Raw genomic sequence first — 17023 nt, 5'->3', positions numbered from 1 at the left:
CCCTGAGGACCAGGGTGCCAGCTTCCCCCTTGGGACTTTGCCCCATGAGGCCGCACTTTCCTGTCCCTCCTTTTGTATTTGAAACAATGTGTTGTAATAAATCATGAGACGGATGTTTTCCCCAGGCCTCTGCTGACTCTTTCTTAGGGCTGGTGGTGGGAGAGGTTGGGCACTTGGGGGCAGTCTGGAGGCTTCCTGAGACAAAGGCCTGGTAGGTTATGCCTGCAAAGTCTGCTTACTAAGTGGGCAGAGGGAAGACTCTGAGGCTTATTTCTGGTAGACCAGGTATAGAGGAGGGGCACAGGATCTGATGTGCACCCCTAGGATGTAAAATACCCATTTTTCTTATCTACTATTAAAATAACTGAAAACAAGGTAACTTTAAATATCAGTTTGCAGGCTGGGGAGATGCTTCAGTCAGTATTTGCTGGGCAAGTATGAGTACCTGAGTTGGATAACCAGAGCCCAGGTATGGTGGCATACACTTGTAATCTCAGTGCCAGGATCTTGATGTTTTATGGCCAGGCAGCCTAGCCTACTTGATGCCCCAGGCCAACTTGTACGTGTTTCAAAACAAGTTCAATGGTGTTTTAGTTGGGTTTCCATTGCTGTGAAGAGACAGTCCATTATCATCATTGTAGGAAGCATGGTAGTGTGCAGGCAGACATGGTGCTGGAGGAGAGTTCTGCATCTTGATCCAACGGCAGCCAGGAGAGACTGTCTCATAGGCAGCAGGAGGGAAGGTCTCAAAGCCCACTCCCACAGTGACACACTTCCTCCAACAAGGCCACACCCACTCCAACAAGGCCACACCTCCTAATAGTCCCACTCCCTAGGCTAAGCATATTCAAACCACCACAGACAGCTTCTGAGGAATGACACCTGAGGTTGTTGCCCTCTGGCCTCTGCACACATGCACGAATACTCTGCATACACAAGTGCACACATACACAAGAGCTCTGTTCACTTGTCAACTCCCATCACAACACAATCCTACTGTAACACAGCTCATTCCTCCAGACTTGCCTTGGCACATACACACACCTCACCGCTGCCTTTCCAAACAGACACAGGGTTTACATATATACATATATTATGCAGCACAAGGACCAAAAATATACCAGAACTGCTGGCTTCTGCAGCACACATACTGAAAGTGGAACAGTATGGAGAAGATCAGCATGACTCTTGTGCAAGGATGACACATAGATTCATGATGAATTCAATTTTTTTTTTGAAACACCCTGGTACATCTACCAACAGATCCCTGATGTAGCCCACTGTTTCTAATCCCCAGAGGAAGTGCTCTTGCCCGTGACTCTTAGCCCCTCTGCCTCATTCCTTTCCCCAGCACTCCTGCAATGTGAAAGGGAGTCAGGCCCAGACCTTAGGCCATGAGTATCTCGACAGCCATCTTTCCCCTTACCCCTACCGGGACCGTGAACTCCCTCTTCTGCTCCTTTCCCCTTGCTCACCCTCACCCCACGTAGATCTTTGAACTGGTGGAAATGGAAGCAAAGTTGGGTGTTGGCCCAGTTTCTATAACCTTCATTTTTTTTTAAAGTTTGTTTTTGTAACAACAACAACAAAAAGACACTAAGCTAAAGCATACCAGAGTGTCTGATGTGACCCCATCCTTGTCTCTAGACACAGGGCTCCTCTCCCTCTGGACAGATGGCCCGTATACCAGTGCAGACCAGACAGTGCCCAGGCTTATCTTCCATATATTATTACAAGTTATGTGACCATGGGCATCCATGTACCATTTTATAGGACAGACTTCCGGATGTGGCTTTTTCTGGGCCACCTCAACATTTAGTTCTCATCCTAACCGTCTCTGTGTGGAACACTCAATATGGACTACTCTGGATACTGTGTGGGAATTCCTAAGTGGGCTTCTTGAAAGATTTTTGTTCTTATCTCTGCCCTTGGCTAATTTGACATTCTCCAGGTTGGCCATCCTATTCCAGAGACTTTTTTTTTTTTTTTTTTTTTTGCTTTCAGGCAGACAATGACACTGGCCACTCATATGAATAGGTAGGGGTGTGTGTGTGTGTGTGTGTGTGCGTGCTCATGCATGCCGGTAGGCCAGGAGATGGAGGAGGAAGAATCAGGAGAGGAGGGGAGGAGGGGGAAAGGATGTGGCTAGCTCCTCTTCCAGCAGATCTTGAATTCTGCATCCTCAAGAGCCCTCAAAGAAGCTGAAAGCTAGCAGTATAGTCTGCCTCTAGCAAGGTTATTTTTAGCTCAAGAACATCTATTTATAGCCCTGGCAGCCCCTAGGAGTCAATAAAACCAAGGACTGGAAAAAGCTGATGGTTGTCTCAAGTAGGCCTGATACTCCTTCCACCTTCAGTGCACACGAGCACCTACAATTGCAGAAGGTGAGTGACAGTGTTTCTCTGGGGAGGCCAGCTGATAGCATTGGCTTCAGGACTCTGGAGGCAATGTAAGACACCACATGGAAGTGAAGGAGGTGCCATTTACTAGCCCACCAAGACTTCTAGGGGTCATCTCAGTCAAAGACTGCATAAGAGTAAACTGTGCTGGGGTGCCCAGTGTTCAACTCCTATACTGTCATACCCAGGTACATTGCCTCTGCAAAAGACCTGACTCCAGCTTACAACTCCCTCCCCAACCCTAAGCCTTTGGAGACAGGGTATAACACATAGTCAACACAGCCTCAAGACTAGCCTCAGACAAAGGGTAGATAGCTGGGAACGCGGGAGACAAATGAACAGAATAGATAGATGATGGATAGGAAGGACGATCGATTGATGGATGGTGAGTGGGGTAGATGGATGAATGGATGTACATATGAATAGACAGGTAGATGGTTGGGTAGATAAGAGGTGGCTGGATGGCTCAGAGAGGGATGGTGAAAGTATGCGTAGGTAAACACTGCTCTGTTGCAGTGGAGCTCTTCTGTCTTATATTAAAACTGTGAGTTCAGCAATGCATGGTGGTGCAAGGCTGTAATTCCAGCCCTCAGCTGAGGCTAGAGGATTGCTTGGGGTTGAAAGACAACCTGAGTTACATGAAATATTGTTTAAAAACAATCAAACAGGGGCCAGGCAGATGGGTTTAGCAAGTTAGGGCACGTACTGTCAAGCCTAATGACCCAGTTCCATATCTGGGACCCACATGGTGGAAGGAAAGAATCAACTCCCATAAGTTGTCTTCTGAGTCCCATATGGAAGCTGTGTCATGGACACAGATATGCAGGTCACACATAAATAAGTGTGAAAAACAAGCAAATGATAATAATGATGATGAAGGTGTCTGTGGCTCTTCCCATTCTACTTTGAGCTATAGGCAGACACTTGTCTTGAACATAGAGTGCATCCAGTGAATGCCCTTTGACTAAGCCACACATTAGCAGTTCTAGGGCTGCACACCACCATAGAGTCCAGTTTCTCTCCCAGGCCCAGAAAGAAGAGCAATTTTGTCCAACATCCCTCAGCAAGTCAAGGGCAAAATGCACTGCTCATTTGCTCTGTTGCCAATCCTTGCAAGACCCTGTGAAAAATCCCTGAAAATGTCTTAGGGGACTGTTGGTGTTATGTGACCTGTGCTGTCACTGGACTTATGGTTATTTTGTGGAATCTTCTTTCTTCCACCCTTTTCCACCAATACTCCATCCTTTCAACCCCCTAATACTAGGTAGGAGAGAAAAAAGGACAGAGGGGAAAGGCGGTGATGTTATTGTCAGACTACTTCCTGCTGATTAGGGGCATTGAGTTCCTTGGGACAACTTTGATCTTTGCTGTCAGAATATCTAATTTCTTCTTTCTCCTGTTTCTTCTTCGAGTGTAACTACTTAACAAATTGTGACCAACAACAACCCAGCACCACCACCCCACACCTCCTTTCAGAGCCCTAGCATTTGTATACCCTCTGAAAAGTCCCCAGAATTCTAAACATCACACAATCACAGAAACCATCTGCCACTGGCAAAATCATGCCCCTGCTAGAGCATATGGCAAATCATAGTCAGCTGCTGTGGACAATCTGAAGCAGCTCCATATCCCATATCTGGGATTAAAACATATTCAATATTTCTCCCTTTTTTCCAAAGAAACCGAAATTTTCACTACAGGACTTACCTGGCTCTGAAGAGCAAGTAGGATAGAGAAAGGTGGTTCATCTCGGGCTGGTGGCAGGGGAGTGGGAGCAATATCTCCAGAGAAATCAAATCCTATGTAGAAAACATGAAAGCTAGACTAGAGAGGCAGAGATCGTCAGGCCCATTCTAGACCCCCGAGCACTGGTCTCTAGATGTAAGGTACTTCCTGGAAATAGAAGCAAGCACCTTGAAGTGAAGGTATCTTTATGAAAGGATTGCCTGTGCCCCCCCCAACCCAGGATCTTGACAAAAGAAGAAGGAAAGAGGAGGCTATCTGGGACAATTTCCAAGGCTGTCCTGAAGGGTTGGGGAGAGTTAACGTGCTCTCTCTTCTGCTACCCTGTGTCCCAGGCCACAGAGAAGAGTGCTGCAAGGGCAGGCTTGCTGCCAAAGTTCAGGCAGATGTGAGCTCCTTCCAGCCTTTCCAAGTAGAACAAGGCTCGTCTGGCTTAAGCATCTGCCAGTGTACCTCTTCCTTCTCCAGGCGCCCTTGTAGTGGCGGTGATCTCAGAAAGGGGAAATTTTGAGACAGAAAACTTGGGAGACTTTCCCTAAGTAGAAGGGTGCTAAGGAAACTGCAGGTGTCACCTAGAGAAATATCTCTACATATTTGCAAGCACCAGACCGGAAACTAGAGCACCAGCTGAGGGAAGTGCTGGCAGCCAAAGCTGAAGTTTCCTCTTACCCTTTTCTCACCAGGAATCACACCAAGGTATGGGGTCAATGGCACCATTGGCATCTGTGGAGGAAGGCAGACACAGGCTGATGCAATTAGTGGACATGACTATAAATAGCTAAAGAGAGCTTTAAATAGAAGGGGCGGAGCGAGCCCCTAAAAGGCTGGTGGGGAGGAGATTGGACCTGAGTGCCTGACTCAAGAGGAGGCAACAAAACCAGTTCTGGGTCCTCAGCCTCCCGCAGCCCCTCAGTCCAACTAATCTCTACCCAGAATGTTTCTGGGAAGAGGGTAATGTCTGCCCATTCATTCTAGGATGATAACTCACAGCATCACTCTGGAATTGGGGAGGGTCAGGGAGATGGGAACCTGTGTCCTTCAAAGCACCTTTTCCACAGAAGCTCCTAGCCTTGGGCTCCAGATTCTTTCCTGGAAGGAGCCCCTCCCCTTGAGGACTAATAAACTAAATACAAAGGGGATAGATTACCCTGCCTCTTTCTGTCCTTTTCTAATCAGGTCCTTGAACTTGACCCCTCCCATACCTCATAGACACACCCATAAAAGTCCAGATGGATTGATGCTCCACTTGCCCTGAGTCTGGTCAGTCAATGGTCCTCCCTGAATGCCTTGATCTTCTCCATCAGAGCCTACCCCAGGTTAAAGGTGGATCCAAGACAGGAGTCTGGGTGAGACAGCTCACATGTTCAAGAAAACACTACATATAATGGGAAGCCCAGCAAAAACTTTAGGATCCAGGTGCCTGCCCTCCTTGCCCAGGCTCCCTCGCTCCTCTTGTCCACTCACCTAAGCATTGTACACCTAGGCCCAGGCCAAGTACCAGCAGGCACCCAGCATTGAGTAGCCACAGTAGGCCAAGTCCTGAAAGTTAAAGAGACAACTCTGCAGCCAGTCAGTGGCTTCAGTCTAGGTTCCCACTGAGACACACTCTTCCTGGATTCCCCACCCAGCCACCCAGCTCTTTGCTCTCTGCCGATGGTCACTTGTGAGGAGAGAAAGTTATGGCTAGTAAGACATAAGTCCCTGCTAACCCTGCTAGGATTTTGGATAGTTTGACCAAGTGGGAAGAGGAGGGAACGTTTGGGCCCCACCCTTTCCTTGGCCAGTGACTACTGGCAGCTCCCCTCCTCAACTTCTGCATCCTGATGTGGTTAGAGCTAGGGTCAGGGGCGCGCTGCTGTAGCAGTGGGAGTGGACAAAATCTGGATGGACATCAGCAGCCACTGGCTGGTGTACAACTGAGTACTCTGGGGCTAGAAGGCTGGGTAAAGCAAGTGCCTCCCATTCTCCGCAGGGTCCTCCTAAGCGCAGGGGAGCTTCACCAGCACTCCTGCAGCCCAGAGGCAGAGGAGCACTAGTGCAGTGAACATCTGCTCACTCTGAGATCTGTACCCAGCGCAGTTCAAGATCTTTGCACTGAGTGGTCAAATGATTGTCTGAGTCTCTCCTGGCACAACCATCTTGAATAGGATTGTATTGTGCCTAGAGTGAGACCTGTCACTTATCTCCTGGCTCCAACCTGGAGCGGCAGCTGGGAAGGTTGCGAGTAGCCCACTAGTGCCACCTGCTGCCCGAGTCTGAGCAGACAAGGGCTGGAGTCTGTCCGTGAATAACCATTCTACTTGATTTCCATTGATCTGGTTCTCCTCAAGCTGAAAGGAGGACTTGATGCAGACTGAGGTCTCCAGCCCTGCAGCCTTCTCACCTTCCCTCTGAGGACCTCCCCTTGGTTTGTCTGCAGCTATGACTGTGTTGGCATCTTGTACCTGCACCTGCTGTTGGCTTTCTGGCGTCCCTCAGAAAGGTCGGCCACACCCATGGTTTCAACCGTCAATTGACCCAATTGTTCCCTCAACCAGATTTTTTCCTGTACTTTCAGACCTGGAAATGTCAAGCTCACCTGGATGGTTTTACCACCATCCCTATATTTGCCCAGCCACCCCTCCCAGACTATCTACAATCCCTCCCAGAAGGCATCTGTCTTCTTGGCCTGCCTCCAGCCTGTGCATGCACCAGGCTGGCACCCCTACCAAGCTGCTGCCAGGTTCAAGGCTTCATTTAAACCCCTCTATGTTGAGTGGACAAACATTCAAGTCTTGGGGTGGGAGTCAGTTCTAGCCATCATATCCAGTAGGGTCTGCCTGGTATTAAAGTTTCTCTTTAAGGTACTATGTGTTTCCTGGGGCTTCAGTAACAATCCTTAGGAACAGGGTGGTTTAAACAACTGGAGTTTCTCTCTGAATTCTGGCTCAAAGATGGAAGTCAGTTGTTGCCAAGTAGATGAAGGAGTGGGCTCCTTCTCATTGATGAGAAAGAAAATTCATCCTGGGCTTCATCCTTAGCTGCAATGGTCTCCTAGAACCTTTATTTAGATCACCAATCACTTTGGATCAGCATCCCCACATATTTCAAAGTGACCTCATCTAAGTTATGTGGATAAGGATACAGGTTCAATAAGATCACATTTTGAGATTCAGGGCATTAGACTCAAATATCAATCTAGGGAGAGATACAACCCAACCAATAATAAGCATTGGAAGGTGGCAGCATGAACATTCTGGGGCTATGGTCACGAAAGCCACCTGGACCTCCTGAACTGCCACTAGCCCTGATGGAAACTGTAGGCAGAAGGTTGGTTGATTAGAGAAAGCCATAGTGACCATGTGGCCCTGTGGATTCCCATGTCCTCCTTTCCAGAGAATGCCTGTAAATGGCCTCTTCCCAGCTCCACTGGCTCCTGGTGTCCCTCTGCTGCACACACATAGCTCAGCCTCTGCCTCTGTCTTCATACACTGCTGAGGCTTAGAGACTCTATTATGTTGCTGATGTCACTGCTGCTGCTGCTGCTGCTACCATTCTTGGCAGATATCAGAGCCTAGTTTCTTTGCCCTTCCAATGATGGTTGAAAGCTCTCTAGGAATCCCCCAGGCCTTCAGCACCAGATTCAGGCATTCAGCCCTGTGGATTGAGCACCTACAGGGGTCTTAGCCTAGCCATTATGGGACTATCCAGTCTGGATTACATAAGCTAATCAAATAAATCCCCTTTGTAATACATATTTATTCTATCAGTTCTGATTAATAGAGCCTCTAAGCCTCAGCATTGTATGAAGACAGAGGCAGAGGTTGAGCTATGTGTGTGTAGTAGAGGAACACCAGGAGCCAGTGGAGCTGGGAAGCTGTCATAAGGGTCCTTCCTTAAGGCCTGTAGAGCATTGATCTCATGCTTCTGGCTTCCAGGATTGAGAGAGAATCAACTTCTGTTGTTTGAAGTCAACAAATTTGTGGTCATTGCTAGGACATCCCTAAGAAAACTCACAATCCCCTACCAGTCACTTCAGGGTCTCTCCAACCCAGCATAACTCAGAAGTGACAGACTCTGAAGTTGAACTATAACGAGCCTTTGGGGACAGAGCACCTGATGTGTGACATGCTTTTCAGGGGCCTACTCCCTTTCCTGATGACTGCAGGCCTAAGTTAAATGGAAATGATGCCTTTGGGGAAGCAGTAAGATCCTAACTAGCATGCTGTCTCATTTAGACTTTGACTGGCAGAAACTGTAATGAGCTTGATACGGTTCCCTGCAGATGCCAGGCAAGCCCAAGGTAAATAGGACCAGGTACAGCCCAGGATGCAGACCTCTGCTTCTGAGATCCTAGGCAGCATCACACACAGTGTTATGTTTCAGCCTGGGAGCAACCTCCCACTGTGCCACCTTGGCTAGCTATCTTGGCTGCACCTACCTGGAGTATAGTGCCAGGTGCCCCAGGGGCTGCTTGTGATGCATTCACCAAGCTCTTGTGAGTGCCTGGAAATGATCCCGACTCATAAGCATCGCACCCCTCATCCGGAGCTCTGGCCACCCCAGGAGCAGAACACCATGCCCAGTGAGCCACAAAGGGGGCTTCTCGTGCTCTGTAGAGGGTGACACAGGAAGCTCTAAAGACATTGCAGCCTTCCTTTGCCACTGGGCAGAGATCTTGCTGTCCAGCCTGTAACCACCTCAACTGCCCTCTTGGGCCTGAAGAGGAGAGCTCCTCTGGAGAGCAGGATGGCTTAAGAAGATGAGAGCACATGGTTGGAGATCGCAGTTCCCTGCCTGAGTGGCCTTAGGTAAGTCTCTGTTCCCCGGGAATCCCCCTAGAACAGCTTGAGAATGCAATGGAGACACAAAATGAGCAGCAAGGGGGACATGTGAGGTGCTCACTGAAGCCTGGCAGGGCTTGGGGGAGGGGAGGTCAGACTACTGAAACCCACAGAGGTCTGACTCTTCCCAGCTCTTCCCCAAAACAAATCCGTGGACTTACAGGAGATGAAGTAAATATTGTCCTTCATGGCTGGTGAGGAGAGAGAGGCCCTCTCTCCTGTCCAGCAGGTGCTAGAAGCTGTGGGTGTCCTCAGCTTCACTTAGGACAGTCCTAAGCACAGAGCCAGCTCCTGAAGTGAGAGGGAGTCATTTGTTCCCAGTTTCCCAAAGGCACTAGAGTTTGTATTGCACAGCTCACTCTGTGCCAAGCCCCCATCTATGAGGTGGGCAGTGAGGAAGGGGAGAGATACTTGCCACCCCACACTGGCTGTACCTTTAATGGGGATGAGGCAGGGCAGCAAGAGAACTCCAAGAGTAGTCAGACCCAAGTGGTGAGAGGAGAGGGCCCAGCAAACTCATGTGTCTCCAAAGCAGAGTCTGACTGCTTTGGAGGGTGAGGGTATTGTTATCCTCTGAAAACTTGGCCAGTTGGTTGGTGTTGTCCTGAAGGCCTCAGCCTTTCACTCCATAAGGGGGCAGCTACTGAGGTAGGAGTGAGAGTCCCACAGGTTCTGACTTGAAGGCTGCCTAGTCTGAGATGGAGACTAGCTACTAGAGAGCTGGAGAAATCTACACCCTCATGACTCAGAGACTTCTCAAAACCAGTCAGAAGGAAGGGACATGGTGTCAAAGGTGGGATTTAGGACCTGTGTCTTAGTCTCCAAGGCTGCTATCACAATGTGCCACCAACTAAGTGGTTTAGAAGTGCAGGTATGTGCTGTCTTAGCTCTGGAGGCTTGAAGTCCTGTCTTCAGTGTCCTCAGGAATGGCTCCTCCCTAGAGCTGTGAGGAACACTGGGGTTCTTCTATGCCTTGTGGTGGCTGTGTTATCATAGCCTTTCCTCCTCAGTGAGTATCTGTCTGAATTTTCCCTTTATGTAAGGACATGATCAACTGGATCAGGCTTCTACTCCACAGTGACTCACCTTTAGTGATTATACCGCCAATGCCTGTTTCATATAGGGTCATGTGCTGAGGTCCTGGGGGTTAGGGATTCACAATGTATGTATGTATGTATGTATGTATGTATGTATGTATTCATGCATGTATGTATTTTGGTGGTGTGTATCAATTTTCAAAAACCAGCATTCTCTGCTCCCTGGCAGTAAGCAGTGGCTTTATTCTCCAGCATGCCCATTACTGACATGTATATCCCCTCTTTTTAAATCAGTTATTAAGTACTCCTGCCAACCAACTGTTCTTCTAAGGGAGATTTACGTGTATTTTTCCATTTCTGTTTTCTAAGCACCTTATAAATGTCTAGTGCATGGTTGGCACTCTGCACTTGTTAATGGATGAATAGGTGGATGCAAAGAAGGAAGGGCTACATGGAAAGCTCTCTGATCTCTACCTTCTAGGAAAAAAATGGTATACTAAAACTAAAACTTCGTCTCCAGAGAAAGCCAGAGGTTGTTATCACTCTCTCAATTCTGACAGACATGGAGGAAGGCCTTCTAATATTGCAGTTTTATTCCTGTGTTTCATCCCTGCACAGAACAAGGAGTGTCATTAATAAACTGGATTGTCATAAGTTGGAAGACATGAGTCCAGTTGTAGCTATTTCTCTAGGAGTGAGGACCATATAGGTACATCAATAGTTATTTACCTAGCAATCCATCAATGTATCAATGAGCTTTAATTCACTATAATAAAATACTGGGCTCAAACTAACTTTGTAGAGTAAGGAGACTTGTTTAGCTCAGTTTTGTGCAAACAGCATGGTACAGGCTCTGGTATGGGCCCCTCTCTTGGATATAGTACCTCACAATATATAGCAATGGTGGGAACATGTGTAGGAACAAGTGATCGAATCCCAAACTCAATGGCAGAGAGTGCTGGGAAGGGTCAGCTCTGCTTCTTTTATAACAATTACCTTTGAACAACTACAAGAATTACCTTAATATTTTTCAGAGCAGGGCCAAAGGACTACCCCCTCCACCAAATGGCTCGTAAAGGTTCTGACCTCCCCTACCATCCCAGGAACTAAGTTTCTAACATTTCCACACCACCTCAATAAATAGAGAAGGCCAGAAATAGCATGCTGTCTCTTGAAAGAATGAACTCATCTCTACCATCCTGCCTCAAAAAAGTTAACCAGTTCAAGTGCGGTTCCCTTAAAGTTAAGTCTGCACAGACATGTCCCAGCATGTTCAGATTGTCACAGCATTCCACTACATAGACAATGTTCCATGGGCAGACCCTGGAGCTGAGGTACTAGTGAAAGCCTAGATGTCAAAATAACATATATCCTTGCCAAAGGGCTCTACCCTGTCTTAGTCACTGTTGCTGTGAAGAAACACCACAACCAAGGCAACTCTTTAAAAAAGAAAGCATTTAATTGGGAACTTGTTACAGTATTAAGTTTAGATTATAACTAAACTAGTTATAAGTTTATAAGTTTAGTTCATTATCATCCTGGCAGGGAGTATGGAGGTAGGCAGGCAGATAGATGCTGGAGCAGTGGCTGAGAACTACATCCTGATTTGTAGGCAGAGATAAAGAGCCCAGGACTGGCATGGGCTTTTGAAACATCAAAGTCCACCACCAATGACATACCTACTTCATTAAGGTCACACCTATTCCAACAAGGCCACTTTTCCTAATCCTGCTAATCTGTTCAAAGAGTTCTACTCTGATGACTAAATATTCAAACATATGAGCCTATTAGGGCCATTCTTATCCAAACCGCTACATACCCCAAGAAAGTTTAATAACTCAGACATTGGTGACATTTTAAAGCCCCTGTGGTCTGGGAATGCCAAGACATCAGCTCCAAGTGTGGTGGCTCATGACCATAAAGGCTAAGGTAAGAGGATTGCTGAGATGCTGTGTCCAGCTTGGGCTATGAAATGAATTCCAGGTCTTCCTGGCTACAGAGCGAGACCTTGTCTCAAACACACAATGTTTTCTGGATGTGACAGAGTCATTGTAATTATGAACATTCAGCACTAGATCAAGCCATTGAACATTCCAGTATGGACAGGAGAGGGGTTCATGGGGCTCTATCCCTCACCGAGGAGCAACTGGCAACTGCTGGAGAAGGAAGACTCATCTTTCTTTGAGAGTATGGCTGCTGGTAGGTTGCTCATGCTCCAGTGGATGGGCACACACTTGCATGTACCCAGCACTCAGTGTATTTTTTTTTAAGAAGACATGAAGGTGAGAGGGAGAAGTACTGGGGGCCTCTAAGGGATAGGGATGGGGATTTTTAGTTGAATATGAAGATAAAATTTAGGTGTAAGAAACTATCAAATAATAAAACATTATTTTAAAGAAAAACCACACATGCATGCACATTCACAAAAAGCAACAAGCAAACACACAAAAACATTACCCCATAGAGAAATATAAGCCATCTTTAAAGTAGTGCAGGCTTTTAATCTCAGCTACTTGGGAGGCTGAAGCAAGAAGACAAAAAGTTCAAGGCTGGCACGACTTACAGAATGGGTTCAAAGTCAGCCTTGCCAACTCACTGAAGCTCTGTCTAAAAATAAAGGTGTCTGGGGATATAGCACCAGGGTACAGTACCTGCCAAGCATGAACAAGACTTTGGGTTCAGTTTCTAGTGCTGCAAACATGAGTGTTGCATGTTAAACATCCCACCACTAGTACATAGGGCTCCCAATCAGAAGGCTTGTAAAGTCCTAGGGTATCACACAGCATATGCTCTGAAACTGCCCCCTTTGAACTAGGCATTGGATATGGCCTTTAGTGCAGTATCATCCATGGAATGAAGGCCAAGCTTGAAACCGGGCATGCATGCTGCCCAGCCTGTGGACCACAGTTCCAGTATGCTCAGTCACACCTCACCCTCCCCTATTTTCCACCTACACAATGACTTAATGAAGGATTACTTATGCCATATTTTATAGACATTTATAAGGTGTTTATGTGATCTATGTTGTGGTAACAGGTGAAATGAATATATAATAGTAGTCCCATAAGACTTTAATGGAGCTGAAAATTCCTACTCATCTTACAACATCTTAAATAATCCATCATTTCTGTTTGTGGCGGTGCTGGTACAAATGATCTATTTAGATACCAAGATCTCACTGTGTTCCAGTTACCTAGTGTGCAGTAACACACTGTACATATTTGTAACTCAGGAATAACATCCAGTATGACTGGGCATCCGTAGGAATAGAAATGAAGGAGAGCACAGGCCTGGTTTTCTCCTCCTGATATAATATTGATTTGGTGACTTTCCTCTCTCCAGCTCTTTCATTCCTCAGTTTCATCTCAGGTATTTTATGGTGATAAAACTGCCACTCAACCCACTCTGGTTGCCTGACAGTTCATGCTATAATGAAGGAATGGACTGGACATTTCACGGCATCCTGAAATGGTTCTTTGGGGAAGGGTGAATACCATTTCAAGTATATGACAGCTGTATTACAGTGGGCAGATGGCCCGAAGGTGTTATCTGTCTGATGCCTGCTGTTCATAACACCCCATTGAAGACACTAGTGAATTAGGTTGTTGTGATCCCTCTGTTCAAATGTGTGCTACTGGAAGCATCTCTCCAGTGAAGAAAATGGAGAGTCAGCCTTTTGAAGGTATTCAATGAATCCCTAGTACTGGTCAGGCTCCGGAAAAAGCAGACAATAGGATAGATACCCTGGATCATAAAGAGACTTACTTGCTAGAGAGAAGTATCCTGGATGATAGAGGGTCACCAGGAGCCAGAGGGTACAGCTCATAGAGCTAGGGAACAGCAGTGGGCAGCTGGGATGCAAATAAACAGCCAGCAAAGCAAGGGGACAGAAGAGACAGTGTGGTCAGAATAGTCCTGGCAGAGGCACTAGGTGTGGGCAAAAGATGACAACGGGGTTAAGGTGGACACCAGGAGGGATGTAACCAGCAAGGGGTGAGGCATTGCAGAGGAAAAGAGCATATCCTACAGGGCAGAGTCACTCCGATGTTCCAGCCTGGAGGTTCCAGGTATTCCCAGACCTGGGATATAGGGTTGGGGTCACTCTTGGGTTCCAGGCACTTCTGAGTCTGGGTACTCTCAGGTCTAGGGGTCAGGGATACTTAGGTCCCAGGAACTTCAGACTCTCACGGGTCTGTGCATTTCGCAGATTCAGGCACTCTGGAAGTAAGGTTTACTCCTGGGGACAGGGCACTCTGAAGCCCTGGCACACGAGGTGTGCGACACCGGGGTCGAACACTCCAGGATCCAGGGCACTGCGTTATTACAAGCACTTTGCGGGTCCGAGGCACCCCGGAGTTCCAGGAGTCTGAGCTTCTGGGGTGCTTGGAACTTATCTGCACTCTGGGGATCAGAAACTCCGGACAGTATTCAAGTACAGGATGCGCCTGGGTCCCGGAGCCCATAGGTTCGCGATAGGGCTGGGTCCTAGCACTCCAGAACAGGTACCAGAGACATCGCCGCAGGGGCCGCTGGGACTACGCGTCCCAGCAAGCCGTGCGCGCGTCACTTCCGGCAGCGGGCGGGAGCCATCGAGTGTTTACTTCCGGCCGCCGGCGGGGCTGAGGCCGAGCGAGGCGCGGGTTCCGCGCAGCCATGGACTGGCTCATGGGGTGAGTGGCGGCGGCCGGCGTAGCGCGGCGCTGCGCGGGGCGGCGGCAAACGTAGGGAGCGTAGGGCGGCGGGCGGCGGGTTCCAGGAGGGGCTGGGGCTCGGGAGGACCGCCAGGCGCTGCGGGGTGCCGGGAGGCCGGGCAGGCGGGCAGGCGGACGGCCGGCGGGAGCGAGGCCCGGTCCCCGAGGCGCTGTCCCGAGAGGCCGCAGTCCCTCGCCGTGGATTGACGGGCCGCGAGTCGGGCACCCGGCACTGTCGGTCGTCGGTCTTCTGGGGCCTGCGAAAGTTCTTCCGCCCAAGTGACTTTCTTCCAATTTACTTTTGAGGAGAGTGAGAGGCGGGCGCTCCTAGCCGCGCGCGCTCTCCCGGCGTCTCGGTTCTCGACCCTGTGGCGGTGCCCGCGGCCCTGCTGTAGGGTCAGTATTATCCTGCTAGGCCCCAGAGAATGCCGGCCTTCGGAATCGGCAGTGCGAGGACTACACGGGACTCTGGAGATAGAAGCCGGGGAAGGTGGAGGAAAGTGTAGTAGTGGTACTGTCAGGACGTCTGAGGCGATGGAGAAGAGTTTTGACCTCCCAGTGCTGCAACCTAGGGAGAGGGCGGACTAAGCGAGCAGTCCCAGGGATAATCAGGAGACTAGGGGAGTCTGGGAGTCACATAGTGCCACTTAGGGCGTTAAGTGTGAGTGACACAGGGGACCAAGCGGAGGCCCATCTTGTTTCTTCGAGAGGCAGCCCTGTCACTCACTCCCCTCTGCTTTCTAGTTGTGCGGTCCTCTCTAGACTTGTTTTAAAGGATTGCCTGTCAGATGGAAGCTGTGAAATCCACAGTACACAGGTTTACTGAAGGGTTAACTGAGGTAAGGGCCAGCACATGCTTTGCATACGGTAAGCTTGGCAGATGGTATGTCCTGGTCATTTACAAGGTCTCTGAAGGCCAGGGGTTTTAAGTGTAGGACACATATCTGTATCCAGCCTATTCCAAATCATTCTTCCTTTGTGCATTTGTGACTATAACTTGGTCTACCTGCAAATATGGTTTCACTGCAAGAGAACTGGATCTGTCAGCTTGGTGACTGAGGAAGCTGCCCACTGTTGTACGTGTAATTTTTACAGGCTCATGCCTATCAGTGGCAGGTGCTTTTTGCCTGGAGACTGACCAGAAGCCAGTCTTTAAACGGACTGAGGGCTGTGTTTTGTGGATTGAATCATCATTGCAAATATGTAGACATTAACCATCGTCAGCCTTTGGAAGCACTGGTTCTTGTGACCCTTGTCAAGGCCCTGGTAACAAGGAGATCTGTGGGAAAGGACAGCGGAACCCTTATCTCTTACCCTAGAATGGGGGTCAGTCCAGGTCCCTAGGTTATAGCTGGGAGATGCTTCTGCTTCTGGGACCATTGGAAAGGAAGGTATACGTGACTCACTTTAAGAATAGAGCCGTAGTTACAAAGGGCAGTAGAGATTTTTAAAGAGGGATCTGGCTGCAGGGTACTTATCATTGTGTCCGTGTTCTTAAGTGTCACAGACTGCATGCTGGGTCCTGGGAGTCATAAGTTCTTTAACAGTTCCTTGCCTAAAATCCTTGTTTTTCTTTTCAGTGATCAGGTACAGTCCCTCCTTGGCATCTTTGGAAGATAAAGGCAAGGTGCCCCAGTATTCCCCGTCCCTCTTTCATAGTATTGCTATAGAAGTAGGAAGAACGAAAGTTGCAGAGTGAGCCTTCAGAGACACCTCCCCTCCCCCCTACCAGATCTACTCCACTTTGTCTTCTGATCCCTGGTGAGAGCTGGCAAGGTGGTCAGTAGGGGGTTGGGGGAAAAGCCATTTTTTGCTTCAGAGTACCCACTGTTTGCTCAGGGCCGAAACTTTATGTGCAGTTAACCATTTAAGTAGTTTTTTGTGTGGAAGAATTGGACAAATGTATCATCTTTTATTGTGTCTTGGTCTTTTTCTTAATTCAGACCATTCAAAATCAATGAGGAATATAGTGCTCATGATTCAAGGTTGGTTTGTTTGCTTGCTTATGGTAAAGGTTTTGTTAAATTACTTCATGTTAAGTGAGCCCAACAGTAGTGTTCTCTTACAGTAATTGTTAGAGTGAGAAGAGAGGTCTACAAAAGTGTAAGTGGAAAACTACATATTTCTCTTAGTTGGGTGAGGATCATGCTGGGACTTTGAGCATCTCACAGCCTTATCTTTCATGTTCCAGCTGCTCAGGAGGAAGGGAGGCCCTGCAGGAAAGCATGCTTGGGATAACCAGAGCAGAATTTGGCACGTTGGGACTTGGTGGTAAACCTGCTGGGACTTTTCTGGAGAATGTTGTAGGTGTGGCTCTTAGCTACTTCTTG

At 48.2% G+C, this 17023-nt stretch overlaps 1 protein-coding gene and 1 non-coding gene across 4 annotated transcripts in view; both read left to right on the top strand.

The window, feature by feature from the left end:
• The first annotated feature begins 1126 nt into the window (after nt 1–1126).
• LOC114638516 lies at nt 1127–1233 on the top strand. Its single transcript, XR_003713892.1, has one exon. It is a non-coding gene; the product is annotated as a U6 spliceosomal RNA (small nuclear RNA).
• Nucleotides 1234–14613: 13380 nt separating this feature from the next.
• Nucleotides 14614–17023, top strand: part of Mob2 (MOB kinase activator 2) — a 56087-nt gene continuing 53677 nt past the window's right edge. For 2 of the 3 annotated variants that reach the window (XM_028787009.1, XM_028787004.1), the window contains exon 1: nt 14614–14672. In XM_028787009.1, coding sequence (XP_028642842.1) covers nt 14656–14672 — 17 coding nt within the window. In that variant the 5' untranslated portion in view covers nt 14614–14655. Of the gene's footprint in view, nt 14673–14803; nt 15533–17023 lie in introns of those variants that run through there. The other variant, XM_028787008.1, reaches the window with a different exon arrangement.

The sequence above is a fragment of the Grammomys surdaster genome, unplaced genomic scaffold, assembly GCF_004785775.1.
Source record: "Grammomys surdaster isolate TR1022 unplaced genomic scaffold, NIH_TR_1.0 125603, whole genome shotgun sequence".
NCBI lineage: Eukaryota > Metazoa > Chordata > Mammalia > Rodentia > Muridae > Grammomys > Grammomys surdaster.
Note: the sequence above shows the minus strand (reverse complement) of the source record. Positions and strands in the feature narration are given on the sequence as shown.